The sequence below is a fragment of the Dipodomys spectabilis genome, unplaced genomic scaffold (assembly GCF_019054845.1).
Source record: "Dipodomys spectabilis isolate Male_0828 unplaced genomic scaffold, ASM1905484v1 ptg000024l, whole genome shotgun sequence".
Taxonomy (NCBI): Eukaryota; Metazoa; Chordata; class Mammalia; order Rodentia; family Heteromyidae; genus Dipodomys; species Dipodomys spectabilis.
This window is the reverse complement of record NW_024870701.1, coordinates 14,099,135-14,122,067: the sequence shown is the minus strand read 5'-3', so window position 1 is coordinate 14,122,067 and position 22,933 is coordinate 14,099,135. Positions and strand designations below refer to the sequence as shown.

General features: G+C 36.0%; 1 protein-coding gene across 9 annotated transcripts in view; it reads left to right on the top strand.

The window, feature by feature from the left end:
• Positions 1-22,933, top strand: part of Nol4 (nucleolar protein 4) — a 286,589-nt gene that overhangs the window by 151,949 nt on the left and 111,707 nt on the right. For 7 of the 9 annotated variants that reach the window (XM_042675198.1, XM_042675197.1, XM_042675193.1 and 4 more), the window contains one exon: positions 9,588-9,871. In XM_042675198.1, the coding sequence (XP_042531132.1) occupies positions 9,588-9,871 (284 nt within the window). Of the gene's footprint in view, positions 1-4,306; positions 4,326-9,587; positions 9,872-22,933 lie in introns of those variants that run through there. The other 2 variants (XM_042675201.1, XM_042675199.1) reach the window with 1 other exon arrangement.

Here is a 22,933-nt window from a genome sequence, read left to right as displayed (position 1 = left end):
CAAGCCAGACGTGGAAAGACTGAGGAGATCCTGGTATTATGGAGCCCAAGACCAGACCTATTCCATGCAAGATAAATCCACAGGTGATGTTTACTGGCAAGAAAGATCACCTGGCTCAGAGAGGAGAGCAAGAGGGTTGGAGCATAGGGTGAGCACTTTCTTTTTGTTCTGTTATCTGCCTCTGCCAGTGTTTCTCCTTGTCTGAGCTAAGTCATAAGGCAACCTCGAAAATGAAGTTTACAAAGTTAAAAAGGAGAGAGAGAGAAATGGATCAGAGTACAAAGCAACCAATGATCAGCACATGTGATCAATTTGCACAGCCTTTTAGAGTATTTGTTTTTGTTGTATAAATCCATTTTACAGGCTATCTTGACGGCTTAGCTTCTCACAACATTAGTGTCCTCATTGAGCACTCCTGGCTTACTCATTGCAGTAGGGAGAAGAACATTGAAGAGGTGAGTACAGGAAGCACTTAGCACATTCATACATAGCTATGGATTCCAATCACTTACCTTGAGTGGGATTTTAATACGTCTACTGTGATCGCTGGCCGTCTCCCTTCATGCATACTCCCCAAACTCAATATACTTCTTTGCCTGCTTGCTTACAGTAGAAAATATTCAGAGAACAAACCTTTCATTCCACAATTAGAGATAAAAGGTTTAAATTACAGGTACCTGGTGGTACCTGTAATTCTTTTCTACAAAAGAATTTCAGTCGAAGAATATTTGCAGTGCCTTCAGCATGTGTGACACATTTAATGGATTAGGTGGTTCTCAGTTCATGATGGGCAGCTATATAAAGAGTCAGGAACACTCAGGCACATGTTGATCTGCCCATGTGTTCCCAGTTACTCTGAGGTAGAAGCATGAGGATTGTGGGTTCAAAGTCAGTCGCAGTACAATGATCTTAGACATATACATAAATACAAGTGCCCAAAGCACTTGTGTAAATACATGAGGCCTTGAATTTAGTCCCCAGTATGGCAAAAGAAATGGAGAAAGAAAGGAAAAGGAAGGAAGGAAGGAAGGAAAGAAGGAAGGAAGGAAGGAAGGAAGGAAGGAAGAAAGGAAGGAAGGAAGGATGGGGGAAGGAAGGAAAGATGGGGGAAGAAAGAAAGGAAGGGGTGGAAAGAAGGAAGGCAGGAAGGAAGGAAGGAAGGAAGAGGGAAACAGGAAACAGGATGGAAGAAAAAAGAAGGAAAGAAAGAGAAAGAAAGAAAATAACCTGTTTAAACACTGGGCCTTACATTAAAACTTTTAACTGTATTAGAAAACAGTCATTTGCAATTATCCAGGCTCCACACACAACCCAGGTCTGTCTCAGATGCCTAGGGTTCCATGTGGGTTCTTCTGTCTTGTTTTCACCCTTACAGGGGAAAGGGGTATCTGTGAGGTGAGTAGCTGCCCGAGCAATGCCTATTACAAGGATAAAGTTAGAGCTTGCCAAGATTCCATTCAACTCTAAGGCACTGGTTTCAAATATAAGCTTATTATAATTGTGTCTTCTTTAATTCATGGCTTTTCGGCTTTTCAAAATAAGATGCTTTCTGATTTATTATTGGCATAGTAAAAAAAAAAAAAATCCCTCCTGGATTGTTGTTGGGCTAAATGCCAATTGAGACTGACCTCCTTTTGAATTCTATTCATTTTAGCTTCTTTTCAGATTGCCTTCCACCAAATTAGTGACAGTTGTTCTTTTAATTTACTTACTGGTTTGTAATAATTACTGATAAATCCCTGAACTATTTCTACTACAAATTGTCAAATAATTTTCTAAGAGATCAGCTTTATTAATAATGTTCTATGACAATTTATTGTTTCTCTTATGCATTCAATATGTTCTCTGGTGTGTGTTCTAGTGAAACAATTATTGTGCTAGATATATTTATACAGCTTGAGATCTTATCATGATATACATAGTTCACTGAGTGAAACAGAACATCAAAAGTCCTGATTATTGTTTTGGTTTGAATTTGTGCAGTAAATGGCAAGATAAGTGAGTTACCAAAATATTAGTATATACACAGTGTGTAAATACACTTACTATATTACTTATGGTATTGTTTGACCTACTGATCCATATTTAACATCTATATCTATATCAAGTTTAGCATTGTATAAAACATTGACCCATCTCTTTTCTCCCCGTGTCTTTCTATCAATATGTTAGCATTTTATGAAACACTAGGTTGAATTTTACAGAGAAGCGCAAAGAAGTGTATAGTGTAGCAATACTTGCTGTAATGAAGGTTAGTCTAAATTCAATCCAAACATGTTTGAAAGCCATAGATGACAAAGGGACCAACAAAAGTCTATCGTATAAAAGAACTGAGGTTAGGGATTTGAGAAATTGTGACACTCAGATTTAAATACTTTACCTTTCTAACTTATCTCTGTACCTTCTCTAAGTTACCTCCTTAAACTGGATTTCATTCTAAACATGTTTAAAAGAAGCCATATAAGAACAATAGCTTCAAAACCCTGTTTTCCTGTTCTCAATACAATCAATTTCATCATGTTAAAAATCAATTATTTTATCCCTATTTTATTTATACCACTGAATAGTTGATATAAATGTTTTGACTTCAGCACGTGACCTCTTCTACACACATTTAAGACTGATAGCAATAAGTCAAATTATATTTTGCAAATTCAAACCAAAACATTTGGTTTTTTTTTTTGTTTTATGTTTTTATCTTGAGATGGCATCTGGCTCTGTAGCCTAGGCTAGCATTGAACTCATGATTCCACTGGTTCAGCTTCCTAAGTGTTGGGGGCATGTTGAGTGTAAATCATTTGGAAGGTTTTTGCATTATTGAGCACGTGTCAGCATGTACTTTTGTAGGTAGGAGCTGAGGTTTTTGCATGTCAGACAACAAGAGATAACACAGAGAGCAAAGCTAAAAAACCAATTGTATTATAAGCTGAAAACAGCAATTCAAAGACTGGTTTTAAAAGACAGAAAATGAGAAAAATGAGGAAGGAACTTCCAGGTGGCAAATCAGAGAGGAAATTTCCTTAAGGCAAGAAGATCTCAGGGAATGGGATGGAAGGCAGGAGCTGGGCTGGGAAGTGATGCTGAGAATTTGTTCACACCAGATTGCTTGTGTCTTCGTTCTATAGAGGAGAGCGATTTGTGGTACAAGATAGGAGGTGTGGCCTGGTCATGGCCAAGATCCTGTACCTCACAGCAGATACTGAGGATGGGAGCAGGCAGTTAGCAAAAATCAAGAGGCATAAAGGGACTGCATTCAAACTTTTAATATTTATATTGTATATATTATATTTATTCTATGCCTATTTTATATGTATAATCGATATCACAAATATATTTGAGGGACAATTTAAGGATTTATCTATCAATCATCTATGTGTCTACCATTTAGCTATTGATTTAGATATTAAGGTACTAACCATTGGAAACAACATTATTCACAGCTATATATTTTATTTAAGCTAGGAAGAGGAACTTTTCTAAGGTGGTTTCAAAGGATGAGTGGTGAAGGACTGTTCTGAATTTAGGGGAAATAGTATAAAGCATTTTGGACTCTGGTAGAATCTGACCTAGATTTTTTTAGGACTAAGGATCCAAATATCAATCTTAAAATGAGGATGCTATATATTTTTTTCTTATTCACTTTGCCTCAGGCACTTGGCCCAAAGGCCATAATGAATCGCTTCTGAATGAGAAGTGGGTCAGGTGCTTTGGGGTCTCTCTCTCTCTCGCTCGCTCTCTCTCTCTTACTCTATCTCTCTCTCTCTCTCTCTCTCTCTCTCTCTCTCACACACACACACACACCGTAGATGTAGCTTAGCGCTCACAATTGAATCTGGTACTGTTAATTACATAAGAAATGTTGGCGGGGGGTGTTCAAAATAGCCTGGTATTTCTAGGATCTTTCCTCACTGAGGATGGAAAGTTGGGAAGTGGGCATTGTGTTAGTAGTACTCGATCTTCTAAACAGAAGCTGTCGCTGAGCTAGACTAGATTTCACCCAAGTGTCCAACACTGAATCTTCCCCACCAAAACTAACCTCAGAATAAATTAAATCCAACCATCCAGCTGCCCTCCTGATGTCACCAGCTTCCACATTCTCTGTTGCTAGGTACCCTAGGTACTTTTACTTTCCAGAAGCTCCAGTGGCTGTTTTTCCGTGAACTTAAATACACAGTCTTTGGCTCAAAGGCTTGGTACTCAGGCTGAATCCTTAGAGAAGAGCCACCACTCAGGGCCTGTCCCAAAGGGTCATCCGCACCGCGCTCTGTGTGGTCGACCGCTACCCACACACCAGCAGCCGCTCGGGATGGAGAAAACTATGTTGGGTAAGAAAGGAAATGGCCCCTTAAAGCAGTTAACTGATGTAAATCAGTTATGATTAAGAAGAGTCTGAGGTCTCTGATTTTAAATTTGTAAAGAGCCTCTTTAAAGATGAGAAAGAATGGAAGTCACTAATGTGGTTATGTGAAATGAGGCAATAGGAAATGGTTAATTTATCCTGTTTGGTATCTATACTCAATAGGATTCATCTTACTCTATAGGATGGATTTTCATAATAATCACATCAAAAATATTTTTTGATTTATCCAACAACATAAAATGCAATTTTTTACCACCTAAATTAAAAAAAATCTATAAGCATGTTTTGTATGCATAAATATAAATCCCTAATTTGTTCTTTAGAAAACATACTTATTTACTCGAGAATGAAATGTGTAAGGCTGTTGAATTTAGTTACCTTGGTAACATCTGGAGTGAGCTACTCCATCTAAAAATACATCTCCTTCATTGTTTATATTGTATATGGAAATTGTAATTAACCGACATTTATGCGTCTTTCCAGGAAGTGATAATGTTCATCTTACCTGAAAATGAATAAATGATACACTGTTCAGTAGGTATAGGTGGTAATTTCAGCCTGAAAAAATACATATAGGATGATTTTTAATTATAATAGAAATTGGATTTGCATTATGCTAACATGAATTTGATTTAAAATGTACTACATTTTACCACTATTCTTTATTGATAAAAATTTCTTTCACTATACTTCTAAAAGGATTCTAGTATGAAAAACTAGTAAATCATATTTTTCTCACAAATTAAATAATTGTATTAAAATTTTTCCACTGTACTTTTCTTTAAATTTTCTTGGAAAGAAATAGCTAACAATCAGAAACAGTTTATTTTAAAAACTTCAATCAGTGTGAAAAAGCATGTACAGTTCTAGGTTACGTGTACAAATAAGTTCTATTTTCAACAACACTAGACATTTCATATTAAACGATTGTTTTTGATATTTTTACATCAATAGCTGTGTAGACTTTGTTATGTCATTTATTGCCAGTTTCTGAAATTTTCTGAGTATTTTTCCTCTGTAACATAAACTCCATTCTTAAATGGAAATATAAAATGAATAATGCAATAGTTTCATGATAGGAACATGCTTTAATTTTTTCACAAAATAGTTTTGAAAATCACTTTTAAGCTAGGCTCTAGTGCCTAATAACTTTATACCAGTTAACACCTGTAGCCTAACAACCTAACTGCTCAAGAGGCTGAGTACAGGAAGATAGTGATTTTAAGACAGCTTGTGCAAAAAGTTTTTGAGATCTGTTTCCATAGAAAAATCTGGGCATGGTGGAGCACTCCTGTCATCCCAGCTATGGTTAAAAATATAACTAGATGACTGATCTAGGCCAGCCTTGGGAAAAGACAAGACCCTATCTAAAAAACTAACCCAAACAAAAAGGCTGGAGGTGTGGCTCAGGTGATATAGTACCTACCTGGCAAGCTTGAAGCCCTAAGTTCAAACCTAAGTACCAAAAACATACAACTTAAAAATGTATTTTGTTGAAAATAAAATGAAATGCCATTTGATTTTGTTTCTGACCAAGGCTTTGATATTCATTCTGCACTCTTGCCTCTTCTATGTCCAATTTTATCTATCTTAATTTTATTTGAGGTACTCTAGATTGGACCCATGGTAGTACACATGCAGGAAAGCACTGTACTACCTGAGACCACTCCAGGCTTTTGGTTTGCATATGCATACATTACGTATATCTATGCACACATGTATGTGTGTATGTATGTATGCATGCATGCATGCATGAAAGCATACATGCATGTATATATGTGCAGACATATATAGATATAGATATATTGGATATAGGGTTTTACTAATGTTGCCTGAGCTGGCTTTGAACTTAAGAGCTTCCTTTCTTGCTAATACAGTAGCTGGAATCCAGTTGGTGGTTCCCCCAATCTCGACACCACAAGTTTCCCTGCTTTCTTTTGCAGTATGGCTCTGCTATTTCAGTTTCAGTTTTCAGATATGCCCACTTAGGTTACTTTGAAATCTGTTCACCTCTCCAATATCACTGTGTTCCCTTCAAACCATTTACCTCAGCAGAGACAGAGTCATTGTTTTAACAGAAAAGTTTTTTGCCAGATGCGGTTTGTGGATGCCCACCACTCATGAGAGTGAGTAAGGAAGAGTGCCAGTTTGAAATTACTTAGTCTACCCAGTGAGACTGGTCTGGGGGAATGTTTATACACTATATGTATATAAATGTATATACTTACATATATACTATATATATTTCATTATATATAATATATAATATACTTTATTATGTATATAATTACATGTGTTATATATTACATATTTTATATAATGTTTTATATAGACTAAAATATATATATAATATTTAACATGTAATTATATATTATATATGCTTATATGTTTATATATTATATATTATACATGCTCTTATATATCATATTATAATCATATCATGTAATATGTAGCATATTTATTATATGTAATACATTATTATAATTCTATAATATACAATACATATTATATTATAGTGTATAGTATATAGTATATATTATTATGTATTAAAATATATACTAATATAGAATAATATATAATACATATTGTAATATATACTATTATATACCATATATATATATATACATATATATATATATATACACCAAATATGTACTAGATATATTTGCTCTTGTCTACTCAGCTTAAATTCGAAGATCCCTGAAATGCAAAAAAAGTTCTTAAGTAGTCTTTTTCCTCCTGTTTTTTTCTTGGTTCTACTGTAGACTGTCTCATACAGAGAGTCTACAACTTGAACCACACCCTCAGGCATGTATGTGTGTGTGTGTGTGTGTGTGTGTGTGTGTGTGTGTGTGTGTGTGTGTGTGTGTGTGTGTGTGTGTGTGTGTGTGTGCGCGCGCGCGCGCGCACACGCGCGCGCACATGCTTATTTTTCAGGTAAGGTTTTGTATTTCAACTCCCATGTTTTTTCCAGACGCTGACAGTCAGTTACTATCGATTACTATGCCTTTAGCCTAGTTGAAGTCACAGGCTTTCACCCCCCCACCCTGCTTCTTGACTGAGATGGGGTATAACTGCATTGCCCTGATGGCCTTCGTCTGCCATCCTCCCACTCTCTACTTCCTGAGGGGGCCAGTGGTGATTCTCTCCCTTCCTAGTTTATCTTTGTCATTCTCTTCTAGGTGCTCAGTACTCTAATTTCACTTCTCACTTGCCCTCATGTTCGCTTATCTGTGACTTCACAGGGGTCTCTCTGTGGTCTCTTTTTCTCTGGTCCCCAAATTCTCCCTCTCCTGAAGCCTGGCTGAGGCTCAATTATCATAGATATTGAACTGTTATCATGTGTTTTGGAGTTCTTCTCTCATGCCTTTATTCCTCATACTTGATCACAACCTTTTGATTCTGGTATTACCTGCATGTTTATTTTTCTTTGCCTCTTAACTATCTGTGAGCTCATTCAATGCAGAATCTCTAAAGTCCAGATATTTAAGTCCATATTGGCCACAGGTAATCCTTAATAAAAGTTTACTGAAAACTGAACAGCTGGGAGCTGGTGGCTCATGCCCGTAATCCTAGCTACTCAGGAGGCTGAGATCTGAGGATCACGATACAAAGCCAGCCTGGGCAGGAAAGTCTCTAAGACTCTTATCTCCGATTAACCACTAGTAAACCAGAAGTGGCACTGTAGTTCAAGTGGTAGAGTTTTCTCTTTTTGCTGAAGAGCTTAGGGACAGCACCCAGGCCCAGAATTCAAGCTCCATAACTGACAAAAGAAAAAAGAAAAAAAAAATGAATGAAAGGTGTAACTCTTTTAGAATTTAAACATTTATTTTTATTAATGTAATTAATTAGAGGGTCTGAAATCTTTCCTCGTACCCTAAACAATACTGCCTACTGGATGCTATTAGGAAATGAACAAAAACATCACAACTTTTATCCTTCTCCACTTATAGCCACATGGTTTCTTAAAGGAAACCATTTTCCCATCTTGCTGTGTCAGGACACTTTATTAGTAATGTATTTTTTATTTTCATAAATTAACATCATATAGATAAAATATGAAATCAATTACAAAAATAGAATGATATTGTTTTAGGTAAACTTGTCTATTTTCTTTTTACAAGCTTGTGAAAAAATTGGCTCATATTTTCCTATATATTACAATGCAGTGTGAAGAATACCTTAATATTGTAGCCAGTAAAATATTGATTGACCAGGTATACCATTTTTGTTAATTTCTGTTTTGTAAATGTTTGCTATTCTAATTAGCACGGAAAAGCCACACCATTACAAACTTTTTAGGCTTAAAAGGCCAAGTAGGTTATAAACTGAATTAAACTTTAGGAATGCAGTTAATAATTTTGACACATATTCATTACTCATAATTATTGTACCCTTGTGCAATAATGGGTGATACTTCTTTATAATCAGTTTTCACCATTGGGAAATTACCATTAGCATTAACTGGGGAAAAATAAAGTCTGTTTGCCAAGTAATTATCATAGGGAAGCCAAAGGAGGATATTTGCAGGAGAGGATCACAAAGGCTCAATAGCTATGTGTATAAGATCATATAAAATGATACCCAAATGATCTTCAAGAAATGGAACCAATAATTTTTGCTTATTTTGTTATGATTTTTTATCTCCTTTGTCATTGTCTTTGTTTTCTGTACTTTTTGTCTTATGTGTAAGTTTACATCTTTTGGGGAGGATGAGGGGAGCACAGAAATGCATAAATACAACAATGAATAAATATGGCAGTGATACTAGACACTTTGTTGAAAATTCACTGTACAATGTGTAAGGGAGATACGTTGAGAAGGAAAAAACAAGGGAAGAAGTGATAATGTTCACAAAAAAATGTACTCATTACATAACTGTAACTGTAACCTCTCAATACATCATCTTCACAATAACAATAAATAGTTTTACTCTATTAAACTTTCTCTACTTAGAGATTGCATTTGATGTAGCACCATTGTTTTTGTAGCTTTATCTTCTTCATATTACTTTATTTCATTTCTTGATCTTCATTGTGCCTTCTAAATTATTAAAAAAAATCGTTCCTATTTTACAAGGACTATGGAGTAGGCTAAATTGCATATTATATGTTTTAAAATCCGTGGCAAAATGCAATACATACACTAAGAGCTTGGTAAGTGTAAGTTGAGGTAGAAATTGAGTGACATATTTATTAAAATGGACATAAATTTTTGTTTCCAACAGATGATTCTGCTGCAGAGAGTTTTAATGGCAATGAGACTCTGGGGCACAGTTCAGTGGCTTCAGGGGGAACGCAGGGCAGGGAGACAGGAGACTCCAACAGCGATGGCAAGGCTGTGCTGGAACGGGATGAACAGCCACTGAACTTGAGTGACAGTCCCCTGTCTGCGCAGCTGACTTCGGAATACAGAATAGATGATCACGGCAGTAATGGGAAAAACAAATACAAGAATCTTCTAATTTCTGACCTCAAGATGGAACGAGAGGCTAGAGAAAATGGAAGCAAGGTAAGCTCATATTGAGATTCTCAAGGCAATTTGTAAGTTAGTCTGGAAGATCAAAATGATATATCGATATGTCTACAAGTGACAAAAATTATTGCCAATATAATTTTTTAAACAAATTCCTGAGCTGGACACTGATGGCTCACACCTGTAATCCTAGCTACTCAGGAGGCTGAGATCTGAGGATCACGGTTCCATGTTAGCACAAGCAGAAAAGTCTGTGAGACTCCAAGTAAAAAGCCAAGTGAGAGCGTGACGCCTTATGTTCAAGCTCTAGAGCTTGTTTAAGTTTAAGTTGTTTAAATAGGGATACAGGTGGACCCATTGCAACAATGAGATGTACAAGATGTTATGTCAAAAAATGAACATTACAACTTTGGTGCAAGAGGGGCAGAACAGGAAGTGATGGTAAGGGGAAACAAAGGAGGAGGCAACAATGCTTGATAAATGCACTCATTACCTTGCCCATGTAATTGTAACCCCTCTGTACAATTAAAAAAATTAATTAACCCACTCAGCAATCCCACTTTTGGGCATTTACCCAAATGACCACAAACAAGACCATACTAAAGCTACCAGCACAACTATGTTTATTGCAGCATTATTTACCATAGCTAAGATATGGAACCAACCCAGATGCCCCTCAGTAGATGAATGGATCAAGAAAATGTGGTCTATATACACAATGGAATTCTATGCCTCCATCAGAAAGAATGGCATTGCTCTATTTGTTAGGAAATGGAAAGACTTGGAAAAAATTATATTAAGTGAAGTAAGCCAGGCCCAAAGGAACATAGGTCCCATGGTTTCCCTTATTTGCAATAACTAGCATATGTCTGAGACAAGCAGAAACAATCAGATAAGTTGATGTTAGGGGAATGAACCATAAGATAAGGACTCAAATGATTTTTCTTTCTTGCTATTGTTTCTAACATATTTATAAGATGATTTCTTTGTTGCTTTGTATGTCCCCCCACACACACAGTATAACCCCTGTTTTCACTGTATTTGGTGTTGGTATAATTTCTGGAGGGGAAGGGAGAAAACAAAATGTTTAAATAGGGATACAGGTGGACCCATTGCAGCAATGAGATGTACAAGACATTATGTCGAAAAACCAACTTTATAACTTTGGCAGCCGTGACGGGGCGGGGTTGGGGGGAGACACGCGGTGAGGGGTGGAAAGGGGAAACAAAGAAGGAGGTAACAATGCTTGATAAGAAATGTACTCATTACCTTGCTCATGTAATTGTAACCCCTTTGTAAGGTATTTTCACAATAGAACATATTGAAATAAAAAATTAACCCAAATAATTAATTAAAATAAATAAAAATTCTAACAATAAGTTACCAAGACTTCATAAATGTATATATGTTGTGCCCCCCCATTGTAATACCCAAAACAATAGCTTACAAAACGGATTATGTCTAAAACTTTTGGTATTTTTTGATAAAATTATTTGATTTAATATATTTCATTTATATAATCTACTTATGTCTGTGTTTGGGAATTTGCCCAGCTCAGGTGTGAACAGTCCATCAAAAGCACACAATTTTGAGCTATGAAAAGATCACTAGGTTGATTCTCTAGATTGGATAGGTGTACATAGCAATAAAGTTTTGATTAAATTGTCTAGTTTGCTTTTGAGAACTTCAGGCAGTAATTTACTTAACAGATCCCAGGGTCAGTGTCTGTGTCATAGATGAAATATGTGGATGAAATATCTACCTGGAAGAGAGAATTTTTTTTATCACACATGCAAAAGACAATAACATGTCTCAGACATTAAATTTCTATGTTCTTTATATTAAACTAAATTGTACCCTTCCATTCTCATTTTCTTATTTAAAAATGTAAGCTTAAATTTCTACTAATTTGAAATTACCCCTGAGGATCATTTTGTTCTGTAAGTTTATAAAGAATGTGGGCATTCCTTGCCTTTCTTCAGCTTGTATTATATTCTTGTTTTTAACATAGGTCTTAAAAGCAAAATGGCTTAATCTGGATCAATTTCCAAATTTGCTTCAGGACTCTGCTTCCTAAATTGGCTTTAGCTAAATCTCCTTGCCTGCAGGTGTGTTGATTTATCCTTTTTTAACAAAGTCACCAGACAAGATCAGACAATTAGGCATTTCTGCCTGAGGGAGGTTGCTCCAGCTTTTGCTGGTGTAACTGGACAAATACCATCTTCATTGGTTTAAAGTCACATCACACAGACCCAAAAGATTATGTATGCACTAACAGGATCTGAATTTCTACATATACTAGAAGAAACAAAGTAACATGTTATCTTGTATTTTGTATTATCTTGTCTTTGTCAGCATTAATCATGAAATGTCTTTCTTTGACATCAATAGCTTTTGGAAGGCAGCTATGCTAACCACTATACCACCAACGCCCGCGATCCATAGCTTTTGTTGGCCACTATCAAGTCTGAATTATAACCTAATTTTGGGCTTGTCCATACACATTAGCTTGTTCAGCTGAAACACCTACCATGTCTCCAGTAGCTTTTCCAGAGCTACTTTCATCACTCTGAAGCTCCGTGACATTTCCCAATTCATTTTTACTTTTCTAATAAAATCACCATGATAACTAGTTTGAAAAGCTTTTCTATGTCTTTTGGTATGGTGTTTGGAATCAAATTACTGACCATGTCCTTCATGTCACTGTCTATACTTTTTGCCTTACCCTTTTCTATTTTTTGGACTTGTTGACCCTGCTTAGACTGAGAATGAGAGGCTTTCCATAGCTGATTGTTGCATTCCTTTTAGTTAAACAAATCCAGAACAGACCAACTGATAACCATTGACAATCTTAATGCCAACATAAATTTTGTTTGTAGTCTGATATTTTTTTTAACTGTGGAACAGATTATTTTTAATGGATAAGATCAATACCATGGAAGTTTGGTAGGTGTTTCCCTGAAGATCCTCAATAATTTCCTAAATTCAACCTCATCATTTGGTAGATGAGGAAGGCTTGTTTCAAATACCCAAGCTTGTGGCCACTGCAACCTTCATGAAAGTTTGATTCCCTGAATCCTTGTTACTTCTGTCTCTCCAATATTTCTTGTACTGAACATAGCCAGTGCTGTTACATCATTTCCAGTTTTCTGCAGAAATCAACCATTTTTCCTTGGTTTTAATTATAGTTTTGAAAAATAAAAAGGAAATTTATCAGTAGAAAAGATTTTCTTTTTTTTTTTTTTGTAAGTACAGACATTGTTTTTGGGTTCAAACATGAAGAGTTCAAGTATGAAAGTGGTATTTCTGTGGAAGTGAGCGTCCACATGTGCTTTCTAGAGGAAATGTCTTAAGCTTTGGTAGAAGTGTAAGATTGCCATTTTTTGTCTAGGAGTCTCTTGCGTGACGCTGTGAAGGGAAGAAGCTTGGCTTGTGCGTGTGCTGCTGTCCATTCTGAGCTGTGTATTATTGGAGGAAAAAAAATCATCAGTATTGCACAAGATAAACATTTTGGCACTAATTTATTGTTCATCTACTTTCTGAAGGGTTCTACATAGAAGGAACTACAGTATTAAGCAAAACTATCCAAATGAATAAAGAAGGTTCCTCTCCAAAGTCCAGCAGAAAAGAAAGACAAACTTGTGATCTAAATCAAGAAGTGATACACTGGGTAGAGTGGCAGGTAGAATGAAGGACAGAGCTATACACTTACAGAACTGTAAGATTCACAGGGAGAACTAGAGAGAGGTGAGTGCTAGAGGGCAAGGAGGGGCTATTACAATTAGGAAGATCGTATATTGGGGGATTAGGCACATTGTGAACATGTGTTTATGAGCATGCCTGTCTGGCATGGATATTTGCAGGGAATTTAGAATCGCTCCCATGGAAAAGATGTGTGGTGAAATGAAATACAAAATAGCTCCAGCAATAAGGGCTTTAGGCTATTTTCAATTTTGGATTATGTTCAGTAATGTTAACTATAAAGTTGTATTTAGTTTGGAATTTCAGGAAAATTATTCATACCTAAATTGTAGGAGATAAATAAGATAGGATCAGGGGATGGGTTTGGGGGGCAGACGGGGCAGAAATTTGGTCAAGTAGCTACTATGGCAACTCACAGGGAAAATGATAATTGGTATTAATTACATGCCAATGAGAACAGAAAGCAGGTTATAAAAAATATAAATAACCAAGTTACATTTTTATTTTTTACATTGTATTTGCAAAAGCAGCACATGGCTTAGAAATCCCTTTCATATTAAAATATACTATCAATCTACTTTTTTAAAAAGGATGTACATTCCAAGAGTGTAGTGATGTTGACTTCCTTGTAAGTCCCTCCCTAACTACTTTCAACAGGTCTAACACTAGTTTAAAATCTGATGCACACTAGTTTTCCAACAAATATTTTCACTGATTGTAGGAAATAAGATATAGGCCATTCCTGATTGACCCCAAAAGTTTGGCTTGGTTTCATGGCTGTGAAAGGATCCTCTTTACCAAGATTTAGAATGAGAAAAATTTGAGCAAGCAGGATTTGTGCAGCAGGCATTGGGGCATTAGCCTGTTCAGAAAACTCATATGGGATAGTAAAATAGATATTTGAAAGGCTTTAGAATGGAAGTGTTGCTCAAAGGAATTGTGGCTGATACATTTCCCCTGGGGAGATCATAGACTCAGGAGATGAGAGACTTGACATGTTCACCATCCTCCTGAAGGTAGGACTATTAGAGATAAAGAAACATTTGGGGGCTGGGAAGGTGGCTCAGTGGTAGAGTGCTTGCCTTGCATGGATGAGGCCCTGGGTTAGATTCCTCAATACCACATAAGCAGAAAAAGTGAGAAGTGGCACTGTGGCTCAAGTGGTAGGGCACTAACCTTGAGCTGAAGAGCTGAGGGACAGTGGCCAGGCCCAGAGTTCAGGCTCCATGATTGACCAAAGGAAGGAAGGAAAGAAAGAAAGGAAAGAAGGAAGGAAGGTAGGAAGGAAGGAAGGAAGGAAACATTTGAAGACTTGGCGGAAAATTGAATTAGAGATGGAGAGAATTGTAGACAATGAGAAGAGATAACTGAATCATTTTAATCAGGAAAGAAACCACATGTGAATCTTGCCTTAAGATTCCTTCTTGAAATCTAAATTCAGCCATAGAGTGTTTAGTATTCCTGACACTGAGTCAACCTTTGATTTATTTTAGTCTATCAGGTGAACTTCATACTAAGTGCTGTTTAGACAGTGTTAGCATTTCTAGTCTTCAGGTGTCTCCCAACTCTCTGGTGTGACCTTAGAAAATGATTCTACTACCATATATTTTCTTCTTGGAGGATTATGAATGTGTATACACAGTTTCTGAGAAGCTGAGATTCCTAGGAGTTTAGTTTTGACCTATTTTACTGTTTTATTGTGAGTAATGTCAAATAAAATGATTATAAAACATTATAAAGTGAAAAGTGATAAAAATGCTTTAAAAGAATAGCTGATTTACTGATGCTTGTTATTATGCAAATTCACTCCCTAGATTACCCAATTCAAAGACTTCATATATTGAATTGAAGGAGTTTAGGTGATATCTATTTTCTTTGCTGATAGCCAAGCTTTTAAGGCACATCGGAATAATATTAGAATTTGGAAATGAGTAGAAATGATGACAATGAGCTTGGAAAAGAAGACCCATGGGGAAATTTTTAGGGCCTAACTATATAAAGAAAGCCCATGTCTTAGCTATGGCAAATAATGCTGCAATAAACATAGTTGTGCTGGTAGCTTTAGTGTGGCCTTGTTTGTGATCATTTGGGTAAATGCCCAAAAGTGGGATTGCTGGGTCATTGGGGAGCTCTATGTGGAGTCTTTTGAGGAACCTCCATACTGCTTTCCAAAGTGGTTGAACAAGTTTACATTCCCACCAACAATGAAGTAAGGTTCCTTTCTGTCCACATCCCCTCCAGCATCTGTTGTTGTTAGAGTTCTTGATTTTTGCTGTTCTAACTGGAGTGAGGTGATATCTCAATGTTGTTTTGATTTGCATTTCTTTTATGGCTAGGGATGTTGAACATTTCTTCATGTGTCTATTGGCCATCCTTCTTTCTTCTTCAGAGAAGCTTCTCTTTAAGTCTTTCGCCCAAAACCTCAAATATGTATTTTAATGTTTTTGTTTCTTTCATGCATGTGTTTCTAACGCATTTATAAGATTATTTCTTTGTTGCTTTGTATGTCCCTCCCCCACAGTGTAACCCCCGCTTTCACTATATTTGATGTCAGTATAACATGTGGAGGAGATGGGGACAAACAAGTCGTTTAAGGATTCAAGTGGACCTGTTGCAACAATGAGAAGTACAAAAAGTCATGTCAAAACCAGCTTTACAATGTCGGTGGGGGGGGAGGGGGGTATGATTGGGTGGGAGGGAGGGGGGAGGCTGGGAAGGGAGGTGAAGGGTAAACAAAGGAGGAGGCTGCAATGCTTGGTAAGAAATGTATGCATTATCCTGCCCATGTAATTGTAACCCCTCTGTACAGTATGTTCTCAAATAAAATAAAATAAAATTAAAAAAAAAAAAAAAGAAAGCCCAGAAAGTCGTTAAATATACATTCTAGTACTTCCTCTAAAATTATTATGCAGAGGATAGAAAAATCATAAGTCTAATAGTGGGAGATTCATAGTTATAAATCCATTGAATGCTTGATATTTATTATTTTACTTTGGTTTTCTATTGTAGTGTTTATGACCCAGTTGCATTTTACTTCATTCAGTAAAATATTCTAAAGCAATCTCCCCAAAGAATATTTCATATATCAACTCTGTGGGAGCATGTTTAGAATTTGTTGGCTATTGTACAACTGTGGTGTTAGCATACTTTGGTTTGGCTCAGTTCCCAAGACCTCTCAGTCTTCATATTTTAGTATTGGTTTTCTCCAACATGGTTCATGTAATTACTTATTAATTAAAATTTTATCAAAATGAATGTTACCATTCAAATCAAGATGTTTAAAATTAGTTATAATTACCTCCTAATAATTGGTATATAATCTTATTTAGACTTGATGAATAGAACCAATGTATTTTTTCAAAATATTTCTTTCAATGTTTTGGGTATAATGAAATTATTTATTAAATACTAGAAGCAATCAATTAATTTTTGTAGTAATATTTTATCTTTGATTTTGTGACTATTCCAGCTCATTTTTTCTCAATTGGATGATCTTCAACATTTGTATTTTTTGTATGTAGATATTTTGCTTCAGATTTAATTTGTGGATAGATAGAGCAATGTATATTCTTATTCAGGCTAGAAATAACAATAGTAAGCATGCTTAATGTGGGCTAGGACAAAGCAATAGCAATCTCTATTGCTTTTTTTACATTATGGCTAGATAGCCAGACATATGAACTCATGAATGTATTATAATTTGGCACGCTATGTAACAGAGTATCTTCTAAGATTGCTGTGTCTTGAATAAATATTTTTCTGTTTAGTTTTTGTTTGTTTTGAGACAAGACCTTATTTTGTAGTTCAGAAGGGCTTCAAGTTGTGATTCTCCTGCCACAGCCTCATAAGGCTAGGGTTATAAATGAGTGTCAACTTTGTATGCATCCTTAAAGGTTAAATAGGAGGTAGCACTTAGTGATAGAGGAGAGAACTTCTAACAGAGGGCACTTGATTAAGAACATTAGATAAGGAACAGAAAATATTGTGCATGGAAATAATAAGAGCTAAATCTGGGATGAAGAGTTGTCAGGCTTTGAATATCTATTTGAAGATTGTGTTTGACAAAGATTTTGGTTGACAAAGAATCATTTGGGATCTATAACAGACAAACAGTCTTGGTCAGATTGTGTTTTAGGTATATATTTTACAATATCACTTCAACTGACATAAAAAGTAAGAAGGTTACTAACAATAAAAGCTCATATGGGTAAGATGGAATAAATATTTTTAAAATTAAGCAAGTAGAATTAGGTAGCTAGTAGTTTGTGGCTCATATTGATTGCTTGAGCAGAAAGCCACGTTTATCAGACCTGAGGAAATTTCTTTCATCTTTTGATCCTAGATACTTCATCAACTAAATGGACAACAACATTGAACTATAAGTAATTTCAAAGCTCAAACAAGATTGCATCTGTTATGTTATGCAAAATACACTCTATATGGACTTTCTGCTGTGGATCTTTTAGGCTCCAGAATTTGGGGACTTAGAAAATCTTTCAGTATTGTTTCAACTTGTGCATATGTATTTATGAAATCACTATTTCTTGATGATCTGTCTGTATCTGTCTATCATCTATCTGTCTACCAGCTATCTATTATTTTGGTTTCCTATTACAGAGTCTCACTGTGAAGCTCTGTTGGCCTTGAACTTAACCAACTTCCTGACTCAAATCTCAAATGCCAGAATTACACTCATACATCACCATGCTTGCTCTTAATTGTGAAAGTTAATGTGCATTTTAGTGGTTTGAAAATTATTTATGAAAATTATTTGGACATTATTCTTTGAATAAGAAAATACTGTTTTTTTTCTTATTGCTTTTGTCCCTTCTTTCCTAGTTTCCTTTTAGTTACACTTATTCTGCAGGGCTATTTATTATATATTATATATTTCCAAAAACATTTTATAGATGTTAGTTCTAACACCTATTTCTCTGAAAAATTTGCACTCATAAACTAGATCCTAGCAAAGCTTGAAATCTGTGCTTGTTAAAATCTTCTCTGACCCTGTTTGCAGTTTTATAAAAGTAAAATATCATTTTTATACCACCGATTCAGATGACCTCCTCCAAAAAAAGAAAATCTTTTCTGAACTTCTAGAGGGAAAGAAAAATGGGGATGGGATGCCAGTATGGTGGTTTCATGGTGGTATTCCAAAGTGATATGGATCCATGAGCCTTGCCCCCTGTCACATGTTTGTTGAAAAACTCACAGACATGGAAGTATACTGCATTGATTTTGTTCTGTTCACTTTCCCACATCCGCAGATTTTTCATCTTGTCACTCAACCTCATGAAACTTTTCACTAGGCAAGTCTCTTTGGAATTGACTTGGAATTAAAATCTGTCCTGTTCCAGTTCATATGTATACACACAATTTTCTAGCTGAGGAAGTCCCCTTTGTATTGTTCCCCATAAACTATAAGAAAGTAGGATGAATTTCTAGCCTGGTGATTAAGGAGCAAAGCATCATAGCAAGGCAGATGTATCTGGTGATTTTTGAGATCATTCATTATGATCTTTCAATCTCATTAGGTAAAATTTGATATAAAAACAAGCATTTTAAAATTTATTTCAATATTGGAATCTAAAGCATCTCTAAAACTAAAATTGACTTCTCAATTTTCGTACTCATTACTAAGACATGATTCCTTAGCTGTCTACATTATATAAAAGGTTTATACCACAGTTATTAGCTCACATGAATGTAGAAGCAGAAAAGGCTTTTGATCTGCTCTGTGCAATCTGAAGTTCCAGGAAAGTCAACATTTTGCTTCTAATTTAACTTCAAAACCCTGAAATCCAATAGCACCAATTGTATAAATTCCAGCCTGAGTCTAAAAGCTTCAACTCAAGGACTTGTAATGTCTGCAGACAGAAGAAAATGGGTGTTCCATGTGTAGAAAGGAGAGGGAGATGTGCTTTTCCTTCATCTTTTGTTCTATACAGTCTCTCAGTAGACTCATAGAAATTGGCAAGAACAATGTGTTTTAGTCAGTTTAACGATGGAACTTGAATCTGCCTGGAAACATCCTCACAGATACACCTTATCCTCTATGGAGGCTGCTATACATGAAAGAATGATGGATTTGGTGACAAGAGGAGAGTTTAGATAAAAAGACACAAGGTCAATGCCAGACCAAGAGAGGTCTCTTGTGCTTGCTATAAAGGGTTTGGAGATCATCCTGAAAGGAATTGCAGTTGGAAAGCAAAATATCTGAGGGCTGGTGGCTCGTGCTTGGAATCATAGATACTCATCAGGGTAAGATAATGAAGCTGAGGGAAAATGTCCAGTAAATTAATCTTAACCACCAAAAAAGTGAGAAGTGGATGTGTTGCTTAAGAGGAAGAGCATCACCTTGAGCAAAAAATAGATCAGGGCAGCACCTAGTCCTTGAGTTCAAGCCCAGTACCAGCACCAAGAAAAACAACGAGGAAAGAAAGAGAAAGAAGGTTGAGGGCTTGGTGTCTTCTGATTCACTAAGTTTTTTTTTTAACTATTCAATTAAACATTTATTGAGGTCCAAATTATGTGACAGATACCATCCTGGGCCCTGAGGATGTGAAGATACATAAATCGCAGTTTCTGATTTAAAATAGCCCAATCCAGTAAATGAAGCAGTTATATAAATGATTCATAACAAAACAACAAATACAATAATAAAGATGATTCCAGGGTAGCAAGCTGCATGAAAGAATTTTAGAGCCCTTGAAAACATCAATAAAATCTAAAATATAATCATATGTTTTAGCAGCTGCCCGTAAGAAGCTCACAGAAAGGGTGGAATTAAAAACTGAATTGTTGAATAAATGCCAAGGGCAAGATGAAGAACAATATTGTGTCTGTGCCTTCTGTAAAACTTACTATATAAGAAAACAAGAAAAGAGCATGAATGAATTTTCCTGGTACTACTCTGAAATGTAAAGATGTTTATTCTCAAAAGTATTTCATACAAATATGCTAATTATAAATAAAGAGGTCAATATTAGGAAACAATCCCAGGTTTCTACCTTAAGTGGTTATAATAGATTTGAATATTAACTTCAGTAAAGACAGGATGATTCTAACTCACTGATGTAAAAGGATCAGAATTATACCATGACTTTCTTCCATGAGTGTGAGAGTTAATGGAGACTTCATTTTCACTTTTAAAATTTGTTCTGTTTTGTGTTTTGTGTCTTACCCTGTAACCCAGGCTGGACTTGAACTTAAAATCCTCCTGCTTCAGTCTCTCAGTCTTAACATCACAAGTTTATGTGAACTTGTATGGTAGTTCATATTTAACATTTACAACCGTTAGGTTATTTTTTATTGAATAGTCTACTTTTGATGCCAGGTGTTTTGCATTTTTATCTATGATTTAACAAATAGTTATCAAGCCTCTCTGTGAGTGAAGAACTGTGTAGTAGCTGGGAATTCAAGAGAAGGAAGACAAGGTAATCTACGATTCTTGGAGGCGTCAGTCCACTTGGGCAAGGCTGTTCACTAGAGAAACTGCAGTTTAGATAAGAAGATAATGTGGTAGACACACTAGGAGGAGAATTATTTTGAATTTGGAGAGTCCAGATAGGGAGTATGAGTTAGAAAGAAATGAAGCATGAATTAAATTCTTTTCTTTTCTTTTCTTTTCTTTTCTTTTCTTTTCTTTTCTTTTCTTTTCTTTTCTTTCTTTTTCTTTCTTTTTCTTTCTCCTTCTCCCACTCTCCCCTCTCCCTTCTGTTTCTTTTTTTGTTGTTGTTGCTTGTATTCTTTTTTTTATTTATTTTATTTTTTTATTGTGAGAATACCGTACAGAGGAGTTACAATTACATGGGCAAGATAATGAGTACATTTCTTATCAAGCATTGTTGCCTCCTCTTTGTTTCCCCTTCCTATCCCTTCCCATATTCTTCCCCCGCACTCGATCCCCCCCTCCAAAGTTGTAAAGTTCGTTTTCCGACATAACGACTTGTACATCTCATTGTTGCAATGGGTCCACCTGTATCCCTATTTAAACGATTTGTTTTTTCCATTCCCTTCCACAAATTATGCCAACATCAAATACAGTGAAAGCATGGGTTATATCGTGGGGGAGGGACATACAAAGCAACATAGAAATTGTCTTGTAAATATGTTAGAAACAATTTCATGAAAGGAAAAAAAACATTTGAATACTTATCTTGGGGTTCATTCCCCTAACATCAACTTATCTGACCTTTTCTGCTTGACTCAGACATATACTAGTTATTGCAAATAAGGGAAACCATGGGACCTATGTTTCTTCGGGCCTGGCTTACTTCACTTAATATAATTTTTTCCAAGTCTTTCCATTTCCTAACAAATGGGGCAATGTCATTCTTTCTGATGGAGGCATAGAATTCCATTGTGTATATATACCACATTTTCTTGATCCATTCATCTACTGAGGGGCATCTGGGTTGATTCCATATCTTAGCTATGGTAAATAATGCTGCCGTAAACATAGTTGTGCTGGTAGCCTTAGTATGGTCTTGTTTGTGATCATTTGGGTAAATGCCCAAAAGTGGGATTGCTGGGTCATAGGGGAACTCTATGTGGAGTCTTTTGAGGAACATCCATACTGCTTTCCAAAGTGGTTGAACGAGTTTATACTCGCACCAACAATGTAGTAAGTTTCCCTTCTGTCCACATCCTCTCCAGCATCTGTTGTTATTAGAGTTCTTGATTTTTGCCATTCTAACTGAGGTGAGGTGGTATCTCAATGTTGTTTTGATTTGCATTTCTTTTATGGCTAGAGAGGCTGAGCATTTTTTCATGTGTCTATTGGCCATCCTTCTTTCCTCTTCAGAGAAGATTCTCTTTAAGTCTTTAGCCCACTTATTTATTGGGCAGTTGTTTCTTTGAAGATTGGTTTTTGGGGGATTTAATTTTTTAAGTTCCAGGTATATTTTAAATATGAGATCCTTGTCTGTTGTATGGCTAGTGAAGATCTTCTCCCAATCCGTGGGCTTTCTATTGATCTTACTAGCTATGTCCTTGGCCATTCAGAAGCTCTGCAATTTCATGCAATCCCATTTGTCCAACCTGTCTTTGATTTGTTGTGTTTCTGGGTCTCTATTAAGAAAATTTCAGCCTGTGCCAAGGAGACCTAGGGTTTCTCCTATTCCATCCTGTAATGTTTTCAGAGTGTCTGCTTTGACTCTGAGGTCTTTGATGCATTTGGAGTTGATTTTGGTGCAGTATGATATATAAGGCTCTAGCTGTAGTTTTCTACAAGTAGTAACCAATTTTGCCAGCACCATTTACTGAAGAGGCAAAGCCATTTCCTCTAAACTCAGGAATAAGACAAGGATGCCCACTCTCTCCACTGCTCTTCAATCTAGTATTAGAATGCCTAGCAACAGCAATAAGACAAGATGCAAACATAAAGGGGATTCA